The sequence below is a fragment of the Prenolepis imparis genome, unplaced genomic scaffold (assembly GCF_030444845.1).
Source record: "Prenolepis imparis isolate NDT839.2.m4 unplaced genomic scaffold, iyPreImpa1.0 SCAF_5, whole genome shotgun sequence".
In the NCBI taxonomy this organism is placed as follows: domain Eukaryota; kingdom Metazoa; phylum Arthropoda; class Insecta; order Hymenoptera; family Formicidae; genus Prenolepis; species Prenolepis imparis.
In genome coordinates, this window is record NW_028141163.1 from 3,060,752 (window position 1) to 3,085,866 (window position 25,115).

At 36.4% G+C, this 25,115-nt stretch overlaps 1 protein-coding gene and 1 long non-coding RNA gene across 3 annotated transcripts in view; one reads left to right on the forward strand and one right to left on the reverse strand.

Moving 5' to 3' along the window:
- The window catches only part of LOC145935932 (uncharacterized), a 90,792-nt gene that overhangs the window by 51,480 nt on the left and 14,197 nt on the right, over positions 1 to 25,115 (reverse strand). For both annotated transcript variants that reach the window (XM_083037736.1, XM_083037738.1), the window contains exon 2: positions 1,348 to 1,413. In XM_083037736.1, the coding sequence (XP_082893862.1) occupies positions 1,348 to 1,396 (49 nt within the window). In that variant the 5' untranslated portion in view covers positions 1,397 to 1,413. The remainder of the gene's footprint in view (positions 1 to 1,347; positions 1,414 to 25,115) is intronic.
- On the forward strand, positions 20,261 to 24,514 carry LOC145936317 (uncharacterized). Its single transcript, XR_014425372.1, has 3 exons — positions 20,261 to 20,428; positions 22,181 to 22,305; positions 23,560 to 24,514. It is a non-coding gene; the product is annotated as an uncharacterized LOC145936317 (long non-coding RNA).

Consider the following 25,115-nt stretch of genomic DNA (forward strand, 5'->3'; position numbering starts at 1 on the left):
CCGCTAACTTTTTTATTATATTACTTTAATTAATTTCAATAAATTATTACTTATTGAAATTTCAATAAATTGTTTATTGAAATTACTTATTAAACCTTGGGACCAATCGTACAATAAGAAGCTAGAGCTTCTCGACAAATTATGAAACATACCAGATTAAATTAACAAACCTACTTTGAAAAGTATCAAACATACGAAGTAATAAAATCGCAGGTAAAATCGAAAAATCAGCTGATTTCCTCCGATATATTCTAAGCGAATCAATCTCTTTTTTCTTCACAAGCGATATCGCTAATCGGCATATGTGGTCACAGTCCGTGTCAGCGTCTAACGGGGCAATCGTGCAGAAACGGTAGATGAGAGCGAGGAACGCGAGAGAGACGAATGAAGAAAGGAAGAAGAAGAAGAAGAAGAAGAAGAAGAAGAAGAGAGGAGACGAAGAGGAAAGCACGGAGGATGAGAAACGCACACGGAAAAACGACGAGCTCAGAATCAGGCGGTGCATCGTTAATGCAGATTGCTCGATTGTGAGTTTCATTCGATGAATCATGTGCTTTCCGGAGTGCGTGTCCGCACGCATATCGAGACACGCGCAATATTGTCGAGGGTTTTGTGGGGTACCTGATGAATCATCGCGAAATTTTCATCGCGTATACGACTCCGCCTCAATATCGTTCGCTAAGTATTAGACATTATGAGAAAAGTTCCGAAGGAACGATTTTTATCAAAAATATAATGTTCGATAATGTATTTTCGCATTCTTTTTCGATGACTTCATCTTTTGGCAGCTTAAAAATTTCTCATAAATAATCCTTTCCAGTCGCGCCCATTAAAAATCCATTAAAAACTTTCTATCAAATATCACTATTTGTTTAGGTTTTAAGAAGATATGTCTCTATTGTATTATATCTATTTTAAATAAAAGAGTGATGATTAATAATCGATTAATAGTGAAAGTGATGTTTTTAATCTTAATTAGCTACGCAAATAGAATGAATCTCGAATAATGTCCCTTTGTCCCTATTAATTATGTATTCCGAAAATAAATAATAAGATAAATTCTAATAAGAAAGTTTCATTTTCATAAAAAAAACGCGCTTATACATCTTCAAAAATTTCAGATATTGATTTCTATCTACCGATATTAATATTTTCAACATATTTCCCATAACGCAATGCCTAAGTTTATCGTTTATCAACGTATACGATGAAAAGCGACATTGAAATATTTTCCAAGCATATACATATAATATAATATAATTTCCATATATTACCAAGCATCACGAGCGGGCAAACATGCGCGTCGCATATAAAAAAGAATCATGCAGTATATGTATATACACTCACCCATTTCTCCCGTCGTTTGTTCCACATTCGACCTCCGCAGTTGGGCCATCGTCGCCAACCTCGGACCTGCAATCGATCGTTTTAAGATCAATGTCGCTGCGAGGAGAGATACGGCGAAGAGAAATGATAAGCGCGTTTTCCCGATATGACAAAAGCCCGAAACGAGAGATTCCTCTCTCGGGCGCGCGATCGTTTCACCGTTACTTTGTACGTGAGCGCCTTGCACATTCCTGGACCGTGTCCAGAAACGATCTGAATTCCAAGTACCAGTTACCATAATCGGAGATTCAGAGTGCTCGGACGGCCGTTGGTCTAGAATTTCGAGTCGCATCATAATAGAAGAAGAATCCTCGCGACCGGAGGGACCCGAGATTCGGAGAGAATCAGAGATCCACCCCTTCATCAGGTCTCGCTCCAGTTATCGGCCAATGGCAGCCCAGATCCCTCACCCTTAAATCTAGGCCAACTCTTTCCAATACCGAGACCACAACCCCTTTTCTCGGCGTCGTTATCGTTTAACGTACATTACAACTGGTAAGCTCGGAGGGACGTTCGTGAAAGATATGAGTACCGAAAATCGCGATCCTTTTTACGGATAAGGTTCGTTTATTAGCAGATCAAAATGCAGAGAGTATGATCAAAAATAATAGATTTGATATAATTCATTCATTCGGATGATATTATAAATTCCGATTGCGATATAAAATACTTCTAATATAATTCTATAAATCTTTTAATAATAATATTATTATTAAAATATAATATAATAATAAATAATTTATCTGTAAAAAAATAAAGAGCAAGCACATGTGTAATTATTCTCAAATATTCTCAAGTATATCTGAAATTATTCTATTTTGAAACACATAATCTCGTGATCTTTGCTAAAAGTTGCGCTATATTATTATTCGCATATATATTGTATGCAAATATAATAAGATTCATGCAGACAAGAGCGAAACAGCAAAGAGTTTTCGTTCGACGTACGTCACATCGCATTATCATTTATAAATTACTTCTTTCGATAACATTGTGATTTTCCATAAATTATATTTCAATTATATATTTATGTCTATGTGAGCTAAACTATATCCGAAAAATTACCGTCGATTTCATTTCTTTCTCCAGTCGAAAAATTTATTTATATAGCAGTTTATCGTAGCAATAATTTATTAGTCGGGTAATATAGTAATATAATAAATTACAATACAATATCTATAACGATCTTAAACGATTAGATGGAACTACGCAAATTGACATCAGCGACAACCGAATGTCTCGTATATTTGACGAATGACTAAAGTATAGAAAGAAGAAAAAGAATATAAAGACTCGCGAGGAAAATTCCGATCGCGTTCTCATAATTAACTTACATTATATGATATATCTCGAAGGATATATTGTATCGGAAATTTCGAGAGACAGCAAATGCGCAAATTACACGTAATTGCATCGCGCTGGCAAGTAAATAAACGAGAGAGGAATAAGCTACTAACAAGACGACTAATGGGGCCAGCGGAAGACGCGATTATCGGAGAACGGACTCATCCACTTACGTTTGTTTCTGCATTATCGTTCCTACAACGCGGCTCATTAACAATACTGTGCGACTCGCAAGACGACGCAGTATTACGAAAGTTCAGCGATAATACTGCCTCGAGAAATTCTATTTAACTAAAATATTTTTTTTTAATCTATATCAGAGACGACGTCAATATATGGCGGATTCGAAAGATGCGTCGACTTTTTAAATACGAGATATTTTCCCCGTTATCGAACAATATCTCGAAACATTTTTTCGATTAAATTTGATCGTTGCGTCTCAATATTAGTGAAAAATAAATTCCAATGTGATATATACGCAGCTTCGATATATTTATATTATTATTAATTAATGATCAACAAGACAACTGATCAGTTGTACATCATGTAATTTCGCTATTACGAGAAATCTATATTTTCGTTTGTTGCCTATATCTTGAAACAAGAGAGGCCAGTCATAGATCGTATCAAGCAGCACCGTCATCCTTCGCATTTATTATCATCGCGACGATAAGCGCAGTCGACCATTACTTACGCGGCAATTATACGGCTGAAAGTCATTGTGTTTCTCTGCATGTAAAATAGTGCATGCTGAATTCTAGATCATGACTTATATATCCCGGACTGATAGTCCGGGAATACTTCAAATCATCACGCGTGCAAGTTCGAGAGTTGCCAAAAATAATCGTCGCCAACGAAAACGAGAAATTGTCACCAATTGCTTCCAGAAATACAAATAATTATGTTGAGCGTATTTTATATATACATATATTATATATTTTATATCGTTACATATCTTATATAAAAGTTTACTGTAAAAATCTGATATTTTCGACAACTCTAATGACAATATATATTACTAAATAGTCATAAAAACTTAGTTTTATAGAAATTATTTTTTTTTAATATTTGCTCAAAAAAATTGAAAATTTGAAAATTCGTTCGCTCTATATAATAAAATGCGTAATCGTAACATATTATTCAATTTATTATTAATCTCTTTACAAAATTTTTGTAATATTTTTCTCATGCAATATATAAATAATTTTTGCTCTTCCAATGCGAAATATTTTCTGTTCAAGAGCGCTGCGCTGACAGTGGCAGCCTGCGAATTACCATAAATGACATCTAACCATTGATACTTTTCGCCTTATCATCCGGCGTGATAAAGACATCGTGCTGCCTCGACGCCGATGAGCGCAACTTCATTACTAAGTAAGGTCGTCGGAGAAACGCAATATGCAAAGGTGCCCGGCATGTCAATCTTCTACGTGAATCTCGAATCTTCCGCGAATACATAATTCAGACTCATGAAAGTCAGTATCGTTCGTAAATAAGCAACGCGTTTTATACATCGGCATATATTTTTAAAAAAACCCCCTTTTTCTATATATTTCTTTTTTATCTAATATATATAAACTAATAGTATTAATATATATTCTAACGTACGAACGAAAAATGAATAAATAAAAATGTCATCTTATTAAAAAATTAGAGGACCGTGTAAAGAATATTTTAAAGAAATAAGAACACTTCAATTTTTTTTATCAAAAAAGCAATTAGATAGAACAATTAGATAGAACAAGGTTTGCTCTTTCCAGCAGAAAAATGCTAATGTTATTTATGGAATTGTCAAAGATATTATATATTAAAAATTATTTCTTAGGACGCTAATTGTTATACAAAATCAAATTTACATTATTTAGAAGAAAAAGTTATTTAGTAAAAATGCAGGCAAAGGAGAGAGAGGACACTGCCGTAAAGAACTGAAATCTGATGCAATAATATAGAAAGGCAATGTGCATATATAGCAATATATCGCATTGATACAGCGCAATTGAGACCAGACGAAGGCTGGACCACTGACGGAGATCTTAAACCGAGTAGGGATATCCTTACTTTCATTGGTCAGCATTACGAGGCCAATGGAGAGCAAGGACGTTACGCTTGCGCAGCTTCCTGCAGTGGCTTCGTCAAGTCTTTCATCTCGTTGCAGAGAGACGACTTTGTGAGAAATAAACCCTACTCAAGTACGTACATATTAAGAATGCTGCATTAGACTCCAATAATAAATGTCATCGCCTAGAATTTAACAATAGAATCCTATATGCTTGTCTGTATGTTTTTCGTGTGAAAATAAATATTTATAATTAGAATAGAGAATGTATGTGTATGTGTGTTGCCTGCTGGGCCAATTACTGTATTTTACATGAATATTCTTTCTTATAATAATAAAATAAAATCTAAATATGATATATAAAATATGTGAGTTTAATTTTGGATACTTTCAAATCACAATTAGACGAAATTTGATAATAACATTTGCCTTTAGTCTCTAGTTTTTCAAATGTTTTTTAGATGTTTGAGTTTTCATACACATCAAAATGTGTCCGAATTGACGTGCATTAGATTGAAAAATCTAATTGAACCTGAGAGCGAGAGAAAAAATTTGTTAAAATCATATTTCATTTACTTTACTGAAGTGCTGAGAGAAGTGAATATTTTATTTACTTTACATATGCAGGAACACATGTACGCAAAGAAGAATTTTAAAACATAGTTATTTTTTATCAATTAATTTTTGACTAAATGACATCACGTGAGAGAAACAATCTATATTTTTGTATTAACAAGCTATGCTTCTTGATTCCCGACGAAGCAGAAATTTTACACCCTTTTCTCGGATGTGCACAACCCTATTATTATTATATCAAGTTCTACCTGTGTGTGTGCCTAGATCCCGAAACGGAAACAACTACAAAAACAAACCAAAGTCTCCTACAGCGGACAGACGGAAATTGTCTTTATCTTTTCCTTCTTTTTTCTCAACGATCTAACCGTGCACACGTCCGGTCGATGAGGACATTCGACCGCGACTTACTTCCAGAAACGGACGGCTTCAACTACACCATGAAATTGTTCAAAGAAAGAATTCTGTCTTTTTGTAAGTCTTATTATATATCTTCATCAATAGTCACGAGTTTGAAGTCATTCATTAATATTTTCACCTTTTGTAAATTTAAATTTTAAAAATCGATACAAAAAAGATCCAGTGCATCAATTTATTGAATCAGTATTGAAATGTGTAATATTTATTTATATAGCATCCATATTACACAAGACACAATCAAATTTGCATGTATACCTACATAAAATTTTCAAGTTACTAATTATTTTTCAAAAAAATGTTTCTAAAATCTCTCCCTTATTTTCTATTTTTCGTACTCGTGGTCACGAATAATATAAATGCATGCGTAAGCTGAATAGATCTTTAAAAGAGATACTATTTAAATCGTGTGCGTCTTTCTTATTTTTTTATTATAAATATATACAATTTCGTTAGTCTTTTCTTAACCGTTCTATGCGAAAATTAAACGCACATCGAACGCGTCGCAGTCCCCGGCCGTGGTTATAAAACCTGGACCGGTCTACCCTTGTGGCCAGGTGAATCAAGGTTACGGACGGGGGAAGGTCCGGCGGTCAAAGGTCGTATACCTGCACGTTCCTACGGGATCACGTAAATGCCCGCGCTTGTGCCCGCGCTTGCGCCTCTACCTGCTCGTTACGAGGGTTACGTGGAAAACCTGTTTCCCGCGGGATCAGTTTGAACCTCGCGAATTAAAGGGATTGTGGACAAGAGAGCGGTCCTCAGGTTCGCAGGTCAGAACGAACGGGCATCCGGACGGAATCGGGGCAACGGCCCCGATCGAGGGGTCGCGCAGGTACATATAACCCTTTTCGCGGGTCCATCCTAAAACGTCCTTATTCTAGGCGGACCCTGGACGCGGCGCGAGGAAAGCTCGACGATAAAATATGACGCACGTGTCTTTCGACGGCGTCGTGTTGCGACGTTCCGTTGCTAGTTGCTATCTGCCCGACGATTGGTGTATTTGAATATTTTGCACCAGTCGGAGAGGGAATGTGAACGAAGACCGTTACGATCCTAATGTCACCTAATTTTTCACATCGTGAACGTGAAACACTAATGCATCAACATATTGCGTATACTAATACCTATAAAGCTTAATTTGTATCGTATATATACATATATTCGCATATATGTATGTTCAATTTTGCAAAAACTGACGCATAAATTTTTAGTTATGAATTTCAAAGATAAAATTCATTAAAATATACTGTAGCCCTTAAATACTTGATAATTATCATTTTTATATAATAAAGTTATTCAAATGATAAATTAATTTTCTGAGATTATAAAATGTACTCCCATAAGAGGCAATATATTATTAGCAGAATGTATCCTCGGAATCTTCATAAAATATGTTAGATAAATTAATGGTTATATTAGGTTGCGCTGATTTAATTAAAATAAAAGAACAAAAAAGTTTCAATATCGTTTAATTTGTGAAAATTAATGCGGACTTGGAAGATTTAAATTGCAGATTAATTCAAGAAAAATATCTGTGAAAAGAGAAAGAGTTGGTTTATAATAATTGCAAATTTGTGTTAAATTATCTTTTCTTTTTTTCAATTTTCTTAAACAAAACGTATATTATCGAGAAATTAAGACGCAGTTGACGCCATCGATGAGAGAAGGCCTCATAAATATCTTTCGAATGATAAAAAAAAGACCTCCATGAACGCGCGTATATCGTTATATAACGGTAGCGCGAGTGTCTTTTATCGAGCGAGCCGTTTTACGAGAGAAATAAAAATAGTGACAGCAATTTTACGATTCTTATGATGAGAGCGCTTTTAACGATCTAGGGAGATACGCGTAACTCGCGAATTCTTATTATCCGGGGAAAAACCTACAACGATACATACGCGAATATACATTTACACTATATTTATATCATCATTTGGCATTAATTGTCATTGTTTGATCCTTCCTTATTTGTGGGAACATCTGAAATGTTATATCAGCTCAAAATAATTATACAATAAAATTGTTATATATCAATATCAATGACTTTTGATAATCTATCATTGCATCGAGTATCCCAAATAAATACCAGGTTTAAGTTTTTTCTCATCGTGTTTAAGTTTGTCTTCCATCGTGGTAACATTGAATTTCGATAAATAAAAGTGATAATGCGGTTCCAATTTTTTCAAGGATGAGAAACTGTAATATGACGATACGTTATGTCGACGTATCCATGAATATCTATCCACAATTATTTTCTTGGGTAAAAAAATTTTCAGTCTACAAATTTTTTACGTAAGAGCAATAGTGGAGAATAAAATTTTGAAAACTTATATAGATAATATGCATATGCAATTGTAATGAAATATGTATATATCAATGGCTTAGAAATATACAAAAAACAATAATATGTGTATTACAAATGCGCCAATGTTTCTTAATATTGATATCTCATAAATGTAATTCTTTATCGTTTGTAATTTTTCACGATTTTTTGTAAAATAATTAAATTTTCCAACGCTTCGTCCAAGGATGAGCATCTTCTATGACAAACTTGTTGGATATGTTAGTGTTACTTTAAATGTTAGTAATGCTCGTAAATCCTAGATGTGTGTTACCCTGTACTATTCTCTTCTATACCAGTCTTTGGATAAAAAATATTTCGTAGTCTTCGTTGACCAATCGTCTTGCTGGTCTCTAAGAAAAGTGGTGGGGCCTTGCATGCGCGATGCTCTAGTTAATGTCAAGTTTGACCAACGGAAATTTGTCGGATATTTCAACGGTCGCAAACCCACCACGCAAGCGTCGAGCAACTTGCATAATTCAGGGTGTCATCGTTTGTAATCTACTGCTTGAAGCAAAATTTCTCTCTTCACATGCTTGAGAAAATTATATGTGTATGTGTGTAGTCTTCAAAATCATTATTATATCAGTTATATAAATAATATTCATATTTTTTGCCTAAATAAAATTTAAAGAAAATATGCTGACGTCTTTTCGCTATTTTCAATCCATTAATTCACGATTCCGCGATTTATTATTTGTACTTTGTGAATATTATTTATAAGAAAATTTTTTCAAACCAATAACGATGCTTAAAACGAGTTTCTTCTTTTTTTTATCTTATGATGGCTTTCGGCCTAAGCGATATACCACCGCGGTTAGTCAACTGTGACGGGGGAGAAAAGGGAGAAGGGGGGGGAAAGGAACGATCGTCCGTTGCTCCAGTTAACGAAACCGTACCGGACAGTAAGGAATATCAATATCGGGCGGCAGCCTCGTCCAGGTGTAAGGACACCTTAAGCGCATCCCTCAACGGCCGACCAAACGTCCGAGAATCTATTAGAGCATATAGTTTTTCCCAGACCGCCATCGCGCGTCCGCTGGCCACGTTCGTCAGACACATCGAGCTGGCCACGAAGAAGGTCACTTATGCCTAACGGATTTTTTCGACCTGATTTAAATAGGTCCGTCTTTTCTATCCCTCCCTCTCCTTCGCCGCGACGGACATTGTCCAGGTAAATTTTCGTTACCGGCCGCATCGTAAACGGAAAAAAAAATCTTCAGGTAGCCAACGCGTTCATGGGAATAGAGAAAGTTGACCATTCGCCCGGGTCACTCGATGATCTTGGAATTAGAATATCTCAACCCCTTCTGGGATCTCGAAGATTTTTCTCCCATGAGTGAGAATTTTATTTACCTGGGTCATGATTCCCGCTCTTCGGACCGATGGCGACCGCTTCAGATTTCATCCCAAAGACCGATGGAAGCGTGTGAAATTGCGAGAACACGATTCATGAACCATTTTTTGGACCACTTAGAAGCACTTATAAAATGGTCTTCCGTGTGTTAAATTTTTCGGTTTTATAGAGAGAAAGATTATTATTATTATTATATAGATTTATAGATAATTTTTAATGACCAAAGAAATTTGACATCCACATTTTATGATAATAATTTTCATATTTTGGATTCAATAAAAATGTTTAAAATATATTTAATAATATTTAAAATTTTTAAGTTAAAACAAAATATAAAAAAAATATACTATTATGTGCAGCGAGTCCTTTCGTAGAAAACACTAAAATGAAATATTCCTACATAGGATACCCTCAGGAAGGACGTTCAAAAATGTGCTTCCCGAACGCAGCCTTAGAATGCTTTAGATGTGGTGCAATATTATAGAGATAGAGAGATATTATTGATTAGAGGAACTTTTAAAAATACCTGTGCACGATCCACAGACAATTGTCCACAGACATTGTCAGTCTATCTGTCCATGGACAAATATGTCCATGATGATATTGGGAAGAAACACTGACAATGAGAGTAAACTCTTAACATCTTAGGTCTCTTAGGTTTTTAGGTCTTATCTGCGTGGGAAAAACTTTAAGTCGGTCTTTCATATCTTATACGAGATATATTTCATTATAAGAACGCATAAAAATAATGTTATAATGTAATAACGTTAATATTTGAAATGCCTGCAGTTTGTTGACAAAATCTTTCAACAAATGATATTGCTCTATTTTGTGATTATTTTATTAATGTTCTTTTAAATTTGAAATTGGAGACTCCCAAATAATATGCATGAAATTAAGTATCTATTACATAAGGCATAATTTAGTTATCGATATTCTTAAACTACTGCTTAATTTTGCATAGTAGGCTAATTCTTGCTTAGAATAAACAATTTTTACTAATAAGATTAAAGACGCACTAATATGCACATAAACATGGAATGTTATCGCCATTCGTGCAGCATCGCAATGCTTACACGTTCTCATTGTTAGTCATTGAAACAAAATAAAGCCAAACGTCGCCGTTGGTCTGTTTAAGCTTCCAGAACCACTGATACGTTCCGATTAACATAAATTTGCAGACCGAACGTCCGGTGTGCTGCCCTGTGACGCGACAGACTATCTGCGTGGTAACAGACTGTTTTGCATACGCTTGATCCTTAAATACTGCATGTTCACATAAATGTGTGGTCTCCGTTTCTGCGCGCACGTGCGCGTGCGTGTGTGTGAGATGTACGAAAAACATATTTCACGATATTATCTATAGAGACTAACTGAGAGAAAAATGACACGCATGTAAATCATAGAAATTTTTCATTTCGATTGACTTAAGAAATCTCTCAACACACCCATTAAATTTTAATTACAATTTTCTTAATAAATTTTATGCGCAGCACTTATAAAACGCTAACGTTTAAAGTCCGATTTTAGACGATCTGTAATTCGCGATAAAATTTAAGGCAGAATTCTATTTGTAAATTCCATGTGTAATGCTATGACATGTAAAGACCATGGCACATGGAAAAATGTAAACAGAAGAGCGTAAACAATAAGCAAATCAACATTTTTTGATTTGCTAACTGCTTACGTCTTATCAACCGATCCATGAGAATACTTGACTGTAATCTGCTTAACACTGAAATATTTGAAAAAGTGTGATATGTACACACATATACAAAATATACATACAGGTACAGCAAGTGAAATTAAAAGATCGTCTCGAAAAAAAATATATAATAAGGAAATAAATAAATATGCAATAAATATATGCACTACACGTTCTCTCTACTCGCAATTGCTACGATTATCGTATCGATAAACACGCATATTTTGGTATCGACAAGTAAGAAAAAAAATCCAATAAATAAAGCCTGAAAATCGCGATATAACTTAAAAGCGAACATTGCGCAGACATCGACGTTCACACGTTGGCTATAATCAGAGCAGCGTAGAGAGCATCCTGGGCGACCCCGGAGATCAATGAATGATCGAACTCGCGCGACGATTAATATTCATGCGAATTCATGAGGCAGGGGCAGAGGAAAAGCGTCGAGTCCTGATTAGCCTCGTGTATATCGGGCGGCTATTTGCGTGAATGTAACGATGATGTTGCGACGTGCGCGCCGAACGGAGTCAGAGGTCACCGTAAACAATCCCACGTGTGGGAAAGGCCGAGTCGAACTCGGCAACGAGACACGACATCAGCGTCGCGAAAAAAAAAAAAAATGCAGATATAACGAGGGATCGACCCGAGAGGTGATGAACAACGCGCGTGTCTTTGACGCACGAAGAAGTGCGTAGAGAGAGAGACCGGAAGTCGGCTTTTCGCGTGCCCATCGAGAGACGTTGTCCCACTTTGGTCAGCCGCGAATCTATTTCGTTACCGCTCCGTTTGAACGTAATCGCGAGCAGCGACGACGACGTCAGGAAGCGACTTGTAACGGTGGTTGACGATATGCTAACTTTATTTGCGTCGCCTCGAGATCGCGATACTCGGGCGTTTTCAAGTTATTGCGTGAATGATAATGAGAGGTAAAATGTAACGGGAGAGAAGAGTAAGGGAGATAATTGGAAAATTCAAGATAGAGTGATCTTATATAACGACACGTTACGTATATATAAAGTGTAATTAGAATAATTAGTTATATCCCCCCCCATTCTCTTTTTTCTAAGAAAGATAAAGTGTGATTATATTATATGCTCTAATTATAGTTATGTAGTTTAATTATATTAATTATATAAATTGATTACAATAAATTAAGATATAAATAATAAAATTATATTTAGAATATAATTATATATATAAAATATATATAGAATATTATAAAATAATAATTACATATATATGTTATATAGAATTTTTATATAAAATATATATAAAATTATACATATAGAATATAAATATTCTATATTTTTTCCTACTTCTCGCATGAGAAAATTTTATTGCAGAGAGCTCAATTAATTAGATTTGATGCAAATCGGCGCAATTTATTCCCAGCTCGATTTCAACAAACGGACTTAAGAAAATCGTGTATTGAAACGCGCGTAAATGTTTTTCTACTGATATTTATTATCAATACAAAAGAGACAAAAAGCAATTTTTATAGTCTAACGGTGAGTGATGCGTGAGAAGTTATCTTCCTACAATTTCTCGCACGAGCTCACGTTTCGGATATAATGGTATAGTGGACGCGATTTCAGATAAAAATTGTCACGCGAGATTTTCATGTCGCTACTTCGATCATGGATTTCCGCATGTATGCCACTTCGACGCAGCAGCGTCTGCGAAAAAAATGTTCATGCTACTTCGTCGTCGTCACGAGTTTCGGAAGATTGTTCTGGCCTTAAAAGTTTTTATTGGCAATTTTCCAAATATAAATTTTCTACGAAAAATTATAATACTATAATAATCTTGCTTTGATAAAGATAGAGAAAAAGAAAAAGAGGGAGAATAATAATTTTCTCGACTAAAACAAAATTATCTTTCAATCTCTAATTCATTTATTTGACAAAAAATAGTAATTTGGATTTTTTATGCAAGATAATCTCTCTCGTAACCGTGGAATTTCATTAAAAGCGGAGAAAACTTTCCTCACACGCGAATCGAGCAGGTACATATGTTTCAACAACAATGCTACGTGAGTTTATTACAGCGATTGCGATTAGATTTACTACCGAGGAAAAGTCGGTTGATTCGTATATAGGTAAAATAAGAGCAACAAAAATGTATTAACATTCCGGTTAATGTATTAGATAATTTTTTTATATCAGTCTAAAAATACGTCGGTTCAAAGGACTAGATCAAGGGCTATAACATGACAGTGCAGAGTGTAAAGACGTGAAATATCAGTGATACGAAAAAAATGGGAAATATAGCGGGACAGATCGAGCGAAATCTCTCGCCTGATAGAGCCGTCTCTCCGTCTCTTTCAACGGGATAATCGCGGTTGAAGCAGGTGTCCCCGACAAGCGTGGGAGACTCGAGCGCGCGCCTCCCGGCGCTGTTTCTCCCAACCCATTACTGTAACGAACCGCCGCGCCGGAGGGTCGTCATGGCGACGTTAGAGAAACACACACGTGGGGTGTAGCAGCTCGCTCTCCTTTTTTTATTCCCTCCATCCCTCACCCTCGCCATCCCTCTTTCCGCCCCTCGCGAGCGGCCCTCTCCGTGACTTTTCCCCCATTTCCATCCACCCATCCACCTGTCTCTTTCCTCTTCTCTCACCCCTTTTTCTCCTCTCCCTCGCGATCTCGTGCGCCCCCTTTTTCGTCGCTCTTCCCTCTTCCCTTTTTAGCCCTTCGACCTCTTTCGTGAGTGCGAGAGAGCGGCGGAAAAATAAATGTACACGTCGCTGTTCTCTACGCCGGCTGGACTATCTCTAAATAAAGGGGCTACCGTAGAGACGTCCGCGTATACACGTTTGTGAATTAAATCCCCCGAATGTGAGCCAGCGGCGTTACCATGATGGCCGGGGCGGGTTGCCATCGCGATACCGGCCACAACATAAAATCACTTTGACGATTTGTTTGGGGCCATTGATGCGCCATCACACATGCGGGAATCAATTTTATCCCGGGATATTGTTGTCCCCCTCTCTCTTTCTCTCTGCCACCCTTTTCGCGTCATCGCGATGAATCGTCCCCACATAATATCCTCGGAAAACACCCTCTCGCCCTCTCTCGTTATTTCTTTCCTCGAATTGTGTCCTCGATGGACGTGGCTGGAAATGGCCACGTCGCGTTATTCTAATTTCTTTTAGCGATCCGCGCCAGGTCGCTCGTGTTGATGGATCGAACACGATGAAAGAGCTTAATGATGTTCTTGCGCGAGAGAGTCCGATATTCATGTATTTTATCTATCTCATACGACTAAGTGAAGTCTTATAGCGCGATCGGAGTAAGGTATTCTAATCGCGATTAATCATGAGTATTTTTAATTTTCATCAATTTTTTTTCTCGTTACTTTTATTAATGCTCTCTTCGAGTATCGCGAGGGATCTCGCTCTTACAAGCGCGAGTGTATAAAGATATCATAACTTTTATACAAGATATCGAAAGGGGTAGTTTAGGTCACCATTATCCTGTCATAGATTATTGATTTCTGCCGCTACATCATTGCGTGTGTCACTATTACGTTCGAGAGTCCTTGACCAACTGAGCTTTTCTTTTAATGATAGACATTATGCCATTAACTACGGAAAATGTTTAAGGATATTATATACATATTAGATATAAAGTTTTCTTAAATATAGCCTCTGAGAATCGGTTAGAATATCAAAATAAACTTCTTTTTATAAGTTTGTCACACAAGTACACAACATTTTATTTTTATACATTTAAACATTTTTAATGTTCAAGAATATTTGTACTTATATTTTTCAAATAATTTGACAATCAAAATGTAATTTTTGCAAACAAAAATATAAACTTTTTCATATATTATTTGTATATATTTCCAAGCAGAATATCATTGGTTACTATGACTCCAGAGTACCAACATAATGATGTAGCGTTTGCAAATTTGAACGCGATTAAACAATTTCGTCCACGGGATAAATTCTTATCTGTCACGTGGTACTTGTATTATTACGTACTCAGCCTTATGTATATGTATATATATGTCTGCGTTAAGTGGAATGTGATCTCAAGTTCAAGCTCACACGTCACGAATAGTCGACTTTGTTCGCATAGCTCATCTAAAGTGTTTTGCCGCTTCATCACGCTATAACGCAATTAAAACCGATAATCACGCCCTTATCTATATAATCGTGTAGCCACCGTTTTTGGCTCTGAATCAGATTATTAATCAGATCGTTAAATTTAAATACCTACTAATGTGCGTATAGCGATATAATAACATTGTTAATACAAATTCGATATTTTCAGGAGTTCATCAATATCATTTTATTATATAGAATTAAGAAAATATGCGTACAGGATATTAATAAAGGGACAATGTGCTATTCAAGTTATTTTCCCCTTTCATTGTTTTTTTCCAAATTAAGGAAAGTTTATATTAAATATATGTATACACATATATATTAAATATTATATAATTTTTTTGCTGATAATCGTGGAAATCGTCATAAAAAGCTTTGTCATATCGATAAAAATTTATATTTACGTTAAAAATGAATCGTTTAAAATTAAAAATTATCGTAGTAGATGCAATAACGGAGTTATTCGCGATTCCTCTTTTCTTGCTCCAAGTTCGAGACTGTTCGGTACTTTCAATTGTATCGCGCTGAAATAACGCGATTCGCGCAAGAGGAGGCGTTTACTTGACTTTCCAAGTCGCGTATATATACGGAATATCGGTACGCGACACCTACAGATAGACCGACGGACGCAACGGGAGAAGGCAAAGACGGTTACGTGATCCGCGATTGTTATGTAAATATCGCTGCTCGCTTACGCGCAGGGACGCGAAGCGCGCGTTTGCATTTTTTCTGTTTTATGTGTATTCTTTCTTTCTTTCTTTCTTTTTTTCTTTCTGTTAGATATTTTAAGCACCTTGAACTCGTAGAAATCAAATAATGTCGATGGCGCGTTATTAAAAATTGGAAAATAAATATAAAAATATATCGAATATATATTAAATCTTCGTAAATTGCTGTGATATAATTTTTTATTATATGTAATGTATATATGTATAATGTAGTGTATATGTATAATGCTTCTGTCAGAGAGAAAATGAACGCAGATAAAATTATAAAAATATATCGAGAATCAGTAAAATGTTAATAATATAAAAATATTAATATAAACTATAAACCTCTGCAGAAACAGATAAAAATAAGTTGCACATTCTCTTTTTTATATTTTATATAAAATATATATCTATAATGAAAACATAGATTTATATATAAATATATAATATATAAAATATATTATAATATGTAAATTCTACATCATATAATTAAATTAATTTAATTGCTATAAATATTTATGTATTATGAATATATTAATATTATGAATATTATGTATATACGAAATATTCTGTATTTCGCCCGAAAACGTATAATTTATAATTCAATCATCATTACGACGTTAATTATTATCGATGCGCCAATTACGGAACGCTTTATATTCTTTCATCAAACACGTCGCTGCAATTAAAGTTGCGGTAAAGTCACCGTCCGCTGAAAGCGATTGAATTTACTAATGCAACGCGTGTGTGCGTTGTTGGCCTTATTTTATTCGATCAAAGCTCTCTCACTACGCTGCGACGACGCAATGCGAAATATCCATATTCGTGTTGCGGTTGCAACAGCACGCTGGATAGCATCCATGCACGAGATTTTCGCAATATAATGTAGCGCAGCGATATATTATGATGACCGATGAGGGGCGCCCTTATACTACTTACTACCATCTCTTATTGGCCACGCCGATCGTTAACTAAGGCGCATCCAGCCTTATAGCTCTCCGCGCTTTCACTCCGCACATGCCACGTGATCTTGGTTTTCCTTTTTTCACCGGCTAGAGGAAACCGGCGCGTCTCTCTCTCTCTCTCTCTCTCTTTCTGTCTCGAAAGAGCCACGAGGAATCGCGCTACCGCCGATGCTCACACCCGCTATTGTGTTGCCTCCAGGAGGCATATTTCGCCATGTTTACACCGTGCGGCCACCTGCTCTGTTATGGCCAAATTGCCCCGTACGATTCGGGAATCTCCGACCTTTAATGACGCGTTAGAGCGCGCCGATTATAGTTTTTCTGCGCAAGTCTCTGAGGAAAGCGAAAGGCGCGGTGAGAATGAGAGTGCTCTTAGAACGAACGCGCACACATATCTGAAGAATGAAAATAAGATCAACTGGCCGCAGTAAAAATTTAATAATCGAGAAATGTAATAAAAAGATAGCTGATGTGAATATTTGATAGATAATAACAATACCGTGTTCTCTCGGGGGGAAAAATAAAGACTATAGACAATAACGCTATGGATAATGTATGTCCAATAATTTCCAAGTTACACAATAATTTCGAAATCAGGAGCGCACACGATATCGCGCGACATAACCGCAGGGGATTCGGAATTGTCGTCGTCTTCCACACAAAAAAAAAAAAAAAAAGAAATATGTATCATATCTTCGAAGAGAGTACTGTCCTGTCCTGGTGACTCTACGCATAATCATCGAACAGGGGAAACAAGAGCGGGCGCCGATAAGAGCGCCGATGCATGCGCTTATGTCGCATTCTCGTTTGACGACTTTACGTGACGAAGGTGTAGGAGGTAAAAAAAAAAAAAAGACTCCCGCTCCCGACGATAGCGATAAACGGCGTATCGGCTATTCGTGTTCCCTTTTTTTCTTTTTCCTTTTGTCCTCGGGTCTCTCGAGCAGCGACTCCTCCATACGTTGCATAATGCATAATGGCTTTCCACGGAGCTCCGCGATACTCCGTTTTGATTCTCTCATGGAAAGTTTTCTAGGAAACGCAACCGCGCTAATCCTTTCACCGGTCACGCCCGGATATTGTTGTCAGCTAATCAAAATCGGGAGCAACGTTCTCCGGAGAGAGAAGTTATTCGAGACTGGATATTTTTCATGTGTCTTTTTCTTATAAGCAGATGCGTTTAACTTATTTTTGCTGGGTATCTTTGTTTAGAGAAAAATTCATTTGTATATTCTGTTTAGACAATAAAATATTTTTTAAATAATATTTTAAAAAGTGCACATAGAGAGAAAGATTATATAAATATATTATAGAAAGATTATATGTATAACTTGCATTTTTTATCTCTTAATAGGATGTGAAAATGACTAAATGACATAATTTATAATTTTCACAACTGCGTACGAGTGTAATGTTATGAGTACAGACGATTTAAACCGTGAAGATATATGTAATTTTCTAAAAAATGATGACATATCATAGAGAGTGAGAGAGAGAGTGAGAGAGAGAGTGAGAGAGAGAGTGAGAGAGAGAGGGAGAGAGATGATTTCAGAACTTCTTTATTTCGATGATTTACCAATCTGAGAAAAAAAATATCGCGCTGATAATTTAGAAAAAACAACTCTACCTCGCTCGTAAAATCCGCGGTACAAAGTATAAGCTGCCTGTTTTGTTAATTTCACATGCTTCGCTATACGTAAACCGTAACAGCATGATCAACGCGGCAGATAAGCACATACGCGGAAAGAAACAGAGAGCTGATATAGAGAGGCAGAATATTTTTGCGATTACCAAACTTTGCGTTCTTTACATTCGAACGCGCAAACGTTCTCTCTACAGTTGTGTGCACACATTGCTAATTTCTCCCGGTGAAAATTAGATTTGATAAGAGATTGCCAGAGTTTATATATGTTCAAAATGACGTTTCTAACGAGAATACGTCTAAAATATTTCCTCTTACATATTTCATAATTTTCTTCTTTTCTGAGAAGTAGTGGCTTTTTTAGAGAGACAGACTTTTATGAAAAATTAAAATATATATGTATATAAACTTGAAAATAGTTTTTTTTTTTTTTTTTGTTTTCCTTATGTATCCCTTATTTTAAATTTGCAATTTATTTTACCTTAAACAATTTCACGTTTTAATACGAGATTGATCTGAAAATTTTATTCTATCTCCATCTTGTGAATATCAGTAATATATGTCGCGAATTTCAAAGTTTCCTGTAAGGGTGATTTTACAGCTGCCACCATTGCACCTGTAGTCCTCCCTCGTTAGAAAGTTTCGAGTTGGTTCATTGGCCGGATAGTAATATTCTATCCCTTCAATGAGCGCTATGAAATACGAAGATAAAGGAAAAAAAAAAAAACTTTTTTGTCTTTACTAAGGGATCGAGGACCGTTATATAGTTGCCGAAAATTTTTTTTTATTGCAAGAAGTTTCACCGAAAACATGGTGAAATGACCTGCAATAAAACGGTGAATTGGCTTTTTCATTTACGCCCCTTTTCACCGTTCCTTTTCACAGCAAAGGCTATTCTCGAAAGCCCTTGACAAGGACTGCCCCTCTTTCTCATTCACCTTCATCTCCCCGCGCTTATGAAGGGATGGAATGCGTTATCCCTCGGCCAATGAACCGTTCCAACTGGAGTTCCCAACCTGAGAGAGGACTACAGGTGCAATGGTGACAACTATAAAAAACACCCTTATAGGTATTATATATATGTACATTAAGAATTTTTAAATTGCGAATCACAAAAATATTCAAAAGTAGTATAAAATGAAATATGATCGCAAAATTTGTATCCAATAAATCTTGTACCGTATTCAAACGCGATTCTTAGAATAAAAAATATAAATTATTACAATAAAAAAATAATATTAAATAAATGAGCGAAAAAGAAAAATGCACAATAAAAATTTTACATCATATAACATCTGCCGGGGAAATGTTAAAAAAAAAAAATCTTATTGAGCCTAAATAATATTAAACAAATTACGTAGATTATATTCTGCTTGTAATAGCTTGTCCAAGCCGTGTATATCTCATTCTTTTGAAACAAACAATTAGTCTAATCATCAATCTCTCTACAATTCTACGTACACAACATTTTCGCAATATATCGTTTCAGACTCACTCCTCCTATCCGACGCGCGATGCATAATTAAAAAAAAAACATCCGCATACGTAGATATAGGTAGGTATCTCTCTCGCGTGAGCGGACAGCAGCCAGCCGGAGAAAAAGGGGGAGAAATATACAGATATACTGCGAGTGAGTGTCGATCGATATATGCCGTGACCAGCAGACGCGGGCGTTCTGCACGTCGCGTCGCGACGCATCGGGCGGGATCGGGTCGGTTTTTCTAGGAAACGTTCATCCGCCGCGGGATCGACGACCGTTACGCGAAGATGCCGATTAAAACCGGGAGAAAGAGAGAGAGAGAATGGTAACGCAAGGTAATGTAAATGCGGATGCGGTCGGCGCGTGCGCCTGCAGTAGGGCACGGCAAGACGACAGCTGTTTCAGTCCTCAGGCAACATCAGCGTTGCACCTGCCCGTTTGCCTGCCTGCCTGCCTGCCTGCTTGCCTGCCTGCCTGCCAGCTCTCGCTCGCCTGCTTGCTTTTGCTCGCCTGCCCGCTAAACCCACCTATCTCCTCCACCTATATATGTGCGTCTCCACGCGACTCGTGCGAGCATCTAACGCGCACGCGAGTCCCTTGGTTGGCTACCTTAGGTCCGCGGATCAAGGACCACGCGAGAGATGAAAGAAACATGGAGATTTGTGTGTCGAGGATTAAATTTCTCGCGCAGACGCTCGGGTTAATGACAGGTTTCGGATACTTCTGATGATATTCTGGCGATCTATCTTAAATGTTATATTCAACATTTTTTCTGATTTTTTTCTACTTTTTGATTATTTTATCGTAAATTTTTTTCCACGAGAGAGAGAGAGAGAGAGATTGCAATTTCGTATGCAATGCACTCCAGTTTTTTTTAAGTCAAAGGAACAGAACGTGATGTATCGAAATAGCTCGTGCGTATTCATTAACACATCGGGCTGGGCTTCAAAGTGCATAATGTAAACGTCGGCACCCGCATGAGCGGTCATCGCACGCGTTCGGGTGCCTCCATATGCTGGCGCGCGAACGAAACGTCCGAAATTAAATGCTTAACGGGATTTAAAAGCCGATTCTCTTGCCGGTGAATGTTGCTTCGGTACGTCAATTCGTTCTTTCGTTGAACTTATAGATATGCCATACACCATAATTAAATCTGATAATTAAGAAAATAGAAAAGTATAATAAAACAAATCATCGAGTAAAATTACTTGGAAGCTGCAATATCTCTTATTCTCGCGTCTCAAACACAATCGACTCTATTTTTTTTCATATAATTTTTAATTTATAAAGAAAATATTATGGATCCATGTACAGAGTTGAAAAGAATGTAAATAACTTATTTAAAAAACTTGAGAATAATATATTAATATTATTGTTATATTTATATATTAAAATGTACAATTTCACAAATCTCTTATTTCGCTTGAAAAATTTCTATATGTGCGATTATGTTTCGCAATTTATTCTCAAAATTGCGCTCTAATCTCATCGAGATAAGTACAGTCGTATCAAGACGAATCATATCGTTCGTCAATGCTTTGATAATCCTCGGCTTATCGCGCGCGCGAAACGTGAATCATATACTGCTCCTGTCTTAAAACTGACGGAGAGATGTCAGCGGCTGATGCAGCGCGCATCACCGCGGGATATACGCGTGATCATTTTGCAAATTCGCCAGATGTAAAGCTGCGACGGTCGCGGCCCGATATCTTGGTTTGTATGGCAGGTCGACGTAGCAGCCGCTACTTAGAAAAAGACCGTTGTCACGCCAGACCTACTTCGCGACAGTAACGGAAGTCTCTTGACCCATCAATCCCTCGATTCTTGGTCAAGGGGTCAAGAATTGAAGAATAAATTCATACGTTATCATCCGATAAATTAAGATCCACGGATTTAAAAAAAAAGAATCTTCGATCCCAGACTTTTAAGATTATATTTATATAATTCAACCTGCAAATATTTTACTATCTAGTCTAAAAAGGACATTAAAGTTAATTATTGAAAAATTTTATAGCATTAAAAAGTTATTTCTATCGGATGATTAAGATAATAAATTTCGGATCCAAATTGTGCCGTTTTTCTTACAGTTGACGCAAAGTGGAAAATCGTCGACGTGAAAATTCCATCGATTTCAACCAATTGACGAAGAAAAAAACGGGGATTTTCACGGATCCGGAGATGATTATTGCAGGTTGATATAGAGCGAATATCGGTAAGCGCGGTTAGTCACTTGTAAAAAAAAAAGTAACATTACAGTTATACTAAACGGTGTTGTTGCTGGTACTCGCGCGTATAATATGAGATGTCCCATATGTAATACGAAATAATACCTTGTCTTCGATATCGAGACGATGAAAATAATATCGAAGAGGCATACGCGAAATTTTATGTTAGATAGGGTGTTTAAATCGACTTACGGGATATGCGTAACAAATATGATTTAACGCTTTTATTTTAAAAAGTAGACATTATAGAATCTTCAAATTATATTTTTCAAATTTTAATCTCAACTTTTTACTTGCAAGCTTTTAATTCTTTTGTATTGAGTCATGTAGTAACTTATTTCCAACACATCGCTTCTATAACAGGCAGAGAGAAAGAAGCAACTTTAAACAGAATTTATCTTTAATTTTGATTTAAGAAATTGGAAACAAATGTCATACAATATAATGAATGAAGGTAAAGTTATGCTCGTAAGAGTGATAACAGATGTTATAATGGCATTAGATAATTAATTTTAAGTTAACAGGCAACCAATAATGGGTGTGGAAAGATGATTTCTATATGCGTGTCTATAATTATGTTCGTGTATCGTTAACGAGAGAAGAAAATCAATACTCATTATAATAACATTTTAAATCTTTACATTATTAATTTATCATTATTCAACAAAATAAAAAAAAGAACATACTCTTTAAAAAATACGAATTGTATTTGATATAAAATCTTTGTTATGTTATTTATTGAAACTAATCGTGAAATTCTCTTACTCATTTTTCAACACATTTAAATAAAAGGTCTCAATATCTTTTGCAAATAAACAATTGCTGGGGGATATTTCTTTCCTTCCATTTAAAGGTTTTTAGGAATATCGATAGAGGGATCTTAATGTCAACGAACGCGTTAAAATTAGGACTCAAGTAAGGGCATAGACTAAGGAAGGAGCGAAAAATCTGCGGCACTGGGCACCTGGGCCTAGAGAGACGGACAAGCGAATTAATGTTGTCCGATCCAAGGCGATCAAGTTTTCGCACCCACCTACGTGCCACGTCACAAAGTCAGCGATCTCCCTTCGATCGTATGTGTAGAAGCTAAAAAGTTTCCGCGCGCTTTCTCTCTCTCTCTCTCCCTCTCCCTCGCCCCTCTCTCTGTTTCGCTAGCCGATCGACTTGCAACTCCGCGAAGGGTCCTCTCTCGGTGGCATAGTGCCGCGCACCCTGACATTATCTCCCGGTTTATTATATAGGTACCTGGTGGCACGCGCCATGCGCTCCGGCCTCGGCAACAGCTGCTCCTGCGCCCGAAGACCGGAGGTGGATGAATAAAGTGAGAGGCACACCTTGCTGCAGGCGCGTGCCGGCAGCTTTCAAGATGTGAATACCGCGAGATCCTCCGTCTGTCTGGGCCGTTGATCTCGACCCTTTTATCTCCGAGAATCGGAGACGGTGAAACGACCGCCGCCGCCGTCGCCACCATCATATAATACATTTGACGTACGCGAGATATCGATCGCTGGCGACTAATTGCCTGCGTCAATCGATCCATCAGACGAAAGCGTGACGAAAGCGTTGTTTTCAGAAAAAAAATTAGCACAGACGCGTAATTTTAAAAAAAATTATTTGTTATTTTCTCTCTTGTAAGGCCGGCTAAGAAAATTTTCTGTGTGAGAGGCAAATCTGTATTCTAAGATTCCAAATTCCATACTTGTAAATTGTAAATTATATATTTATGAAAATAAATTAATTAGAGCATAAGTAAAAAAAATGTGCGAATAAGTATGCCTTGTTTGTATGACGAAAGTATTGTTTTAAGAAAAAAATTAACAAAGGCACATAATCTTTTTTAAAAAATTATTTGTAATTTTCTCTCTTGTCTTAGCCAGCTAAAAAATTTTCCTGAGAAGCACAGATCTGTATTCTAAAGAATTCCAAATTTTATACTCGACTCTTGTAAATTATAAATTGCACATTTATAAAAAATATATATAAGCATAAATTTAAAAAACGTGCGAATAAATAAGTCCTATTGCGTGACGAAAGCATTATTTTAAGAAAAAAAAAAAAATTAGTAAAGCCGCGCAATGTTTTTATTTGTAATTTTCTCCCTTGTGGAGCCAGCTGAAAAATGTTTCTATGTGAAAGATCTATATTCTAAATAGTTCCAAATTCCACACTCGAATCTTGTAAGTTGTAAATTACACAATTATGAAAAATAAATAAATTAGAGGAAAAAAAATGTCAAAAATGTGGGAATAAGTATATGCCCTGTTTGCGTAACTTCTTCTGAATATAATCGATCGGGTCAACAGCATTATCGCTTACACTCGAGATAGTCGTCGTCCGCGCATCTGCAACCGCCGCGTACCATCTTGCAGATGCGGAATGCGTTTGCGCGTGTGTAAAGAGTTAAGAGTGTTCTTGTTACGACGCGTGCTGTTCATCCTGGAGTATGTAAGGCGGCACCTGCTACCCGAGATAACAATGCACAGCCGGATCAGACTACGTCTGTATCTTTTTTTTCTTTTTGTCATTTGAAACGATAATCTTTCAAATATTGTCGCCAAGTTGATATCAGGCATTTTTTTACCGTTAAATCTCTCGATAAACCTTGAGGGGAATGTATTACGAAGAATGGGAACGCACTGCGATCATATTTTAAACCGATATCGATATGTGTTCGTAGATTATAACTGATAAAATAAAATGATATTTTTAAATAACTTGAAAATTAATGTAAATCGATTTGAGAAATTTTTTAGTAGACTATATATTAAAAGAGTGGTATTGAAAAAAGAGAAGCTCC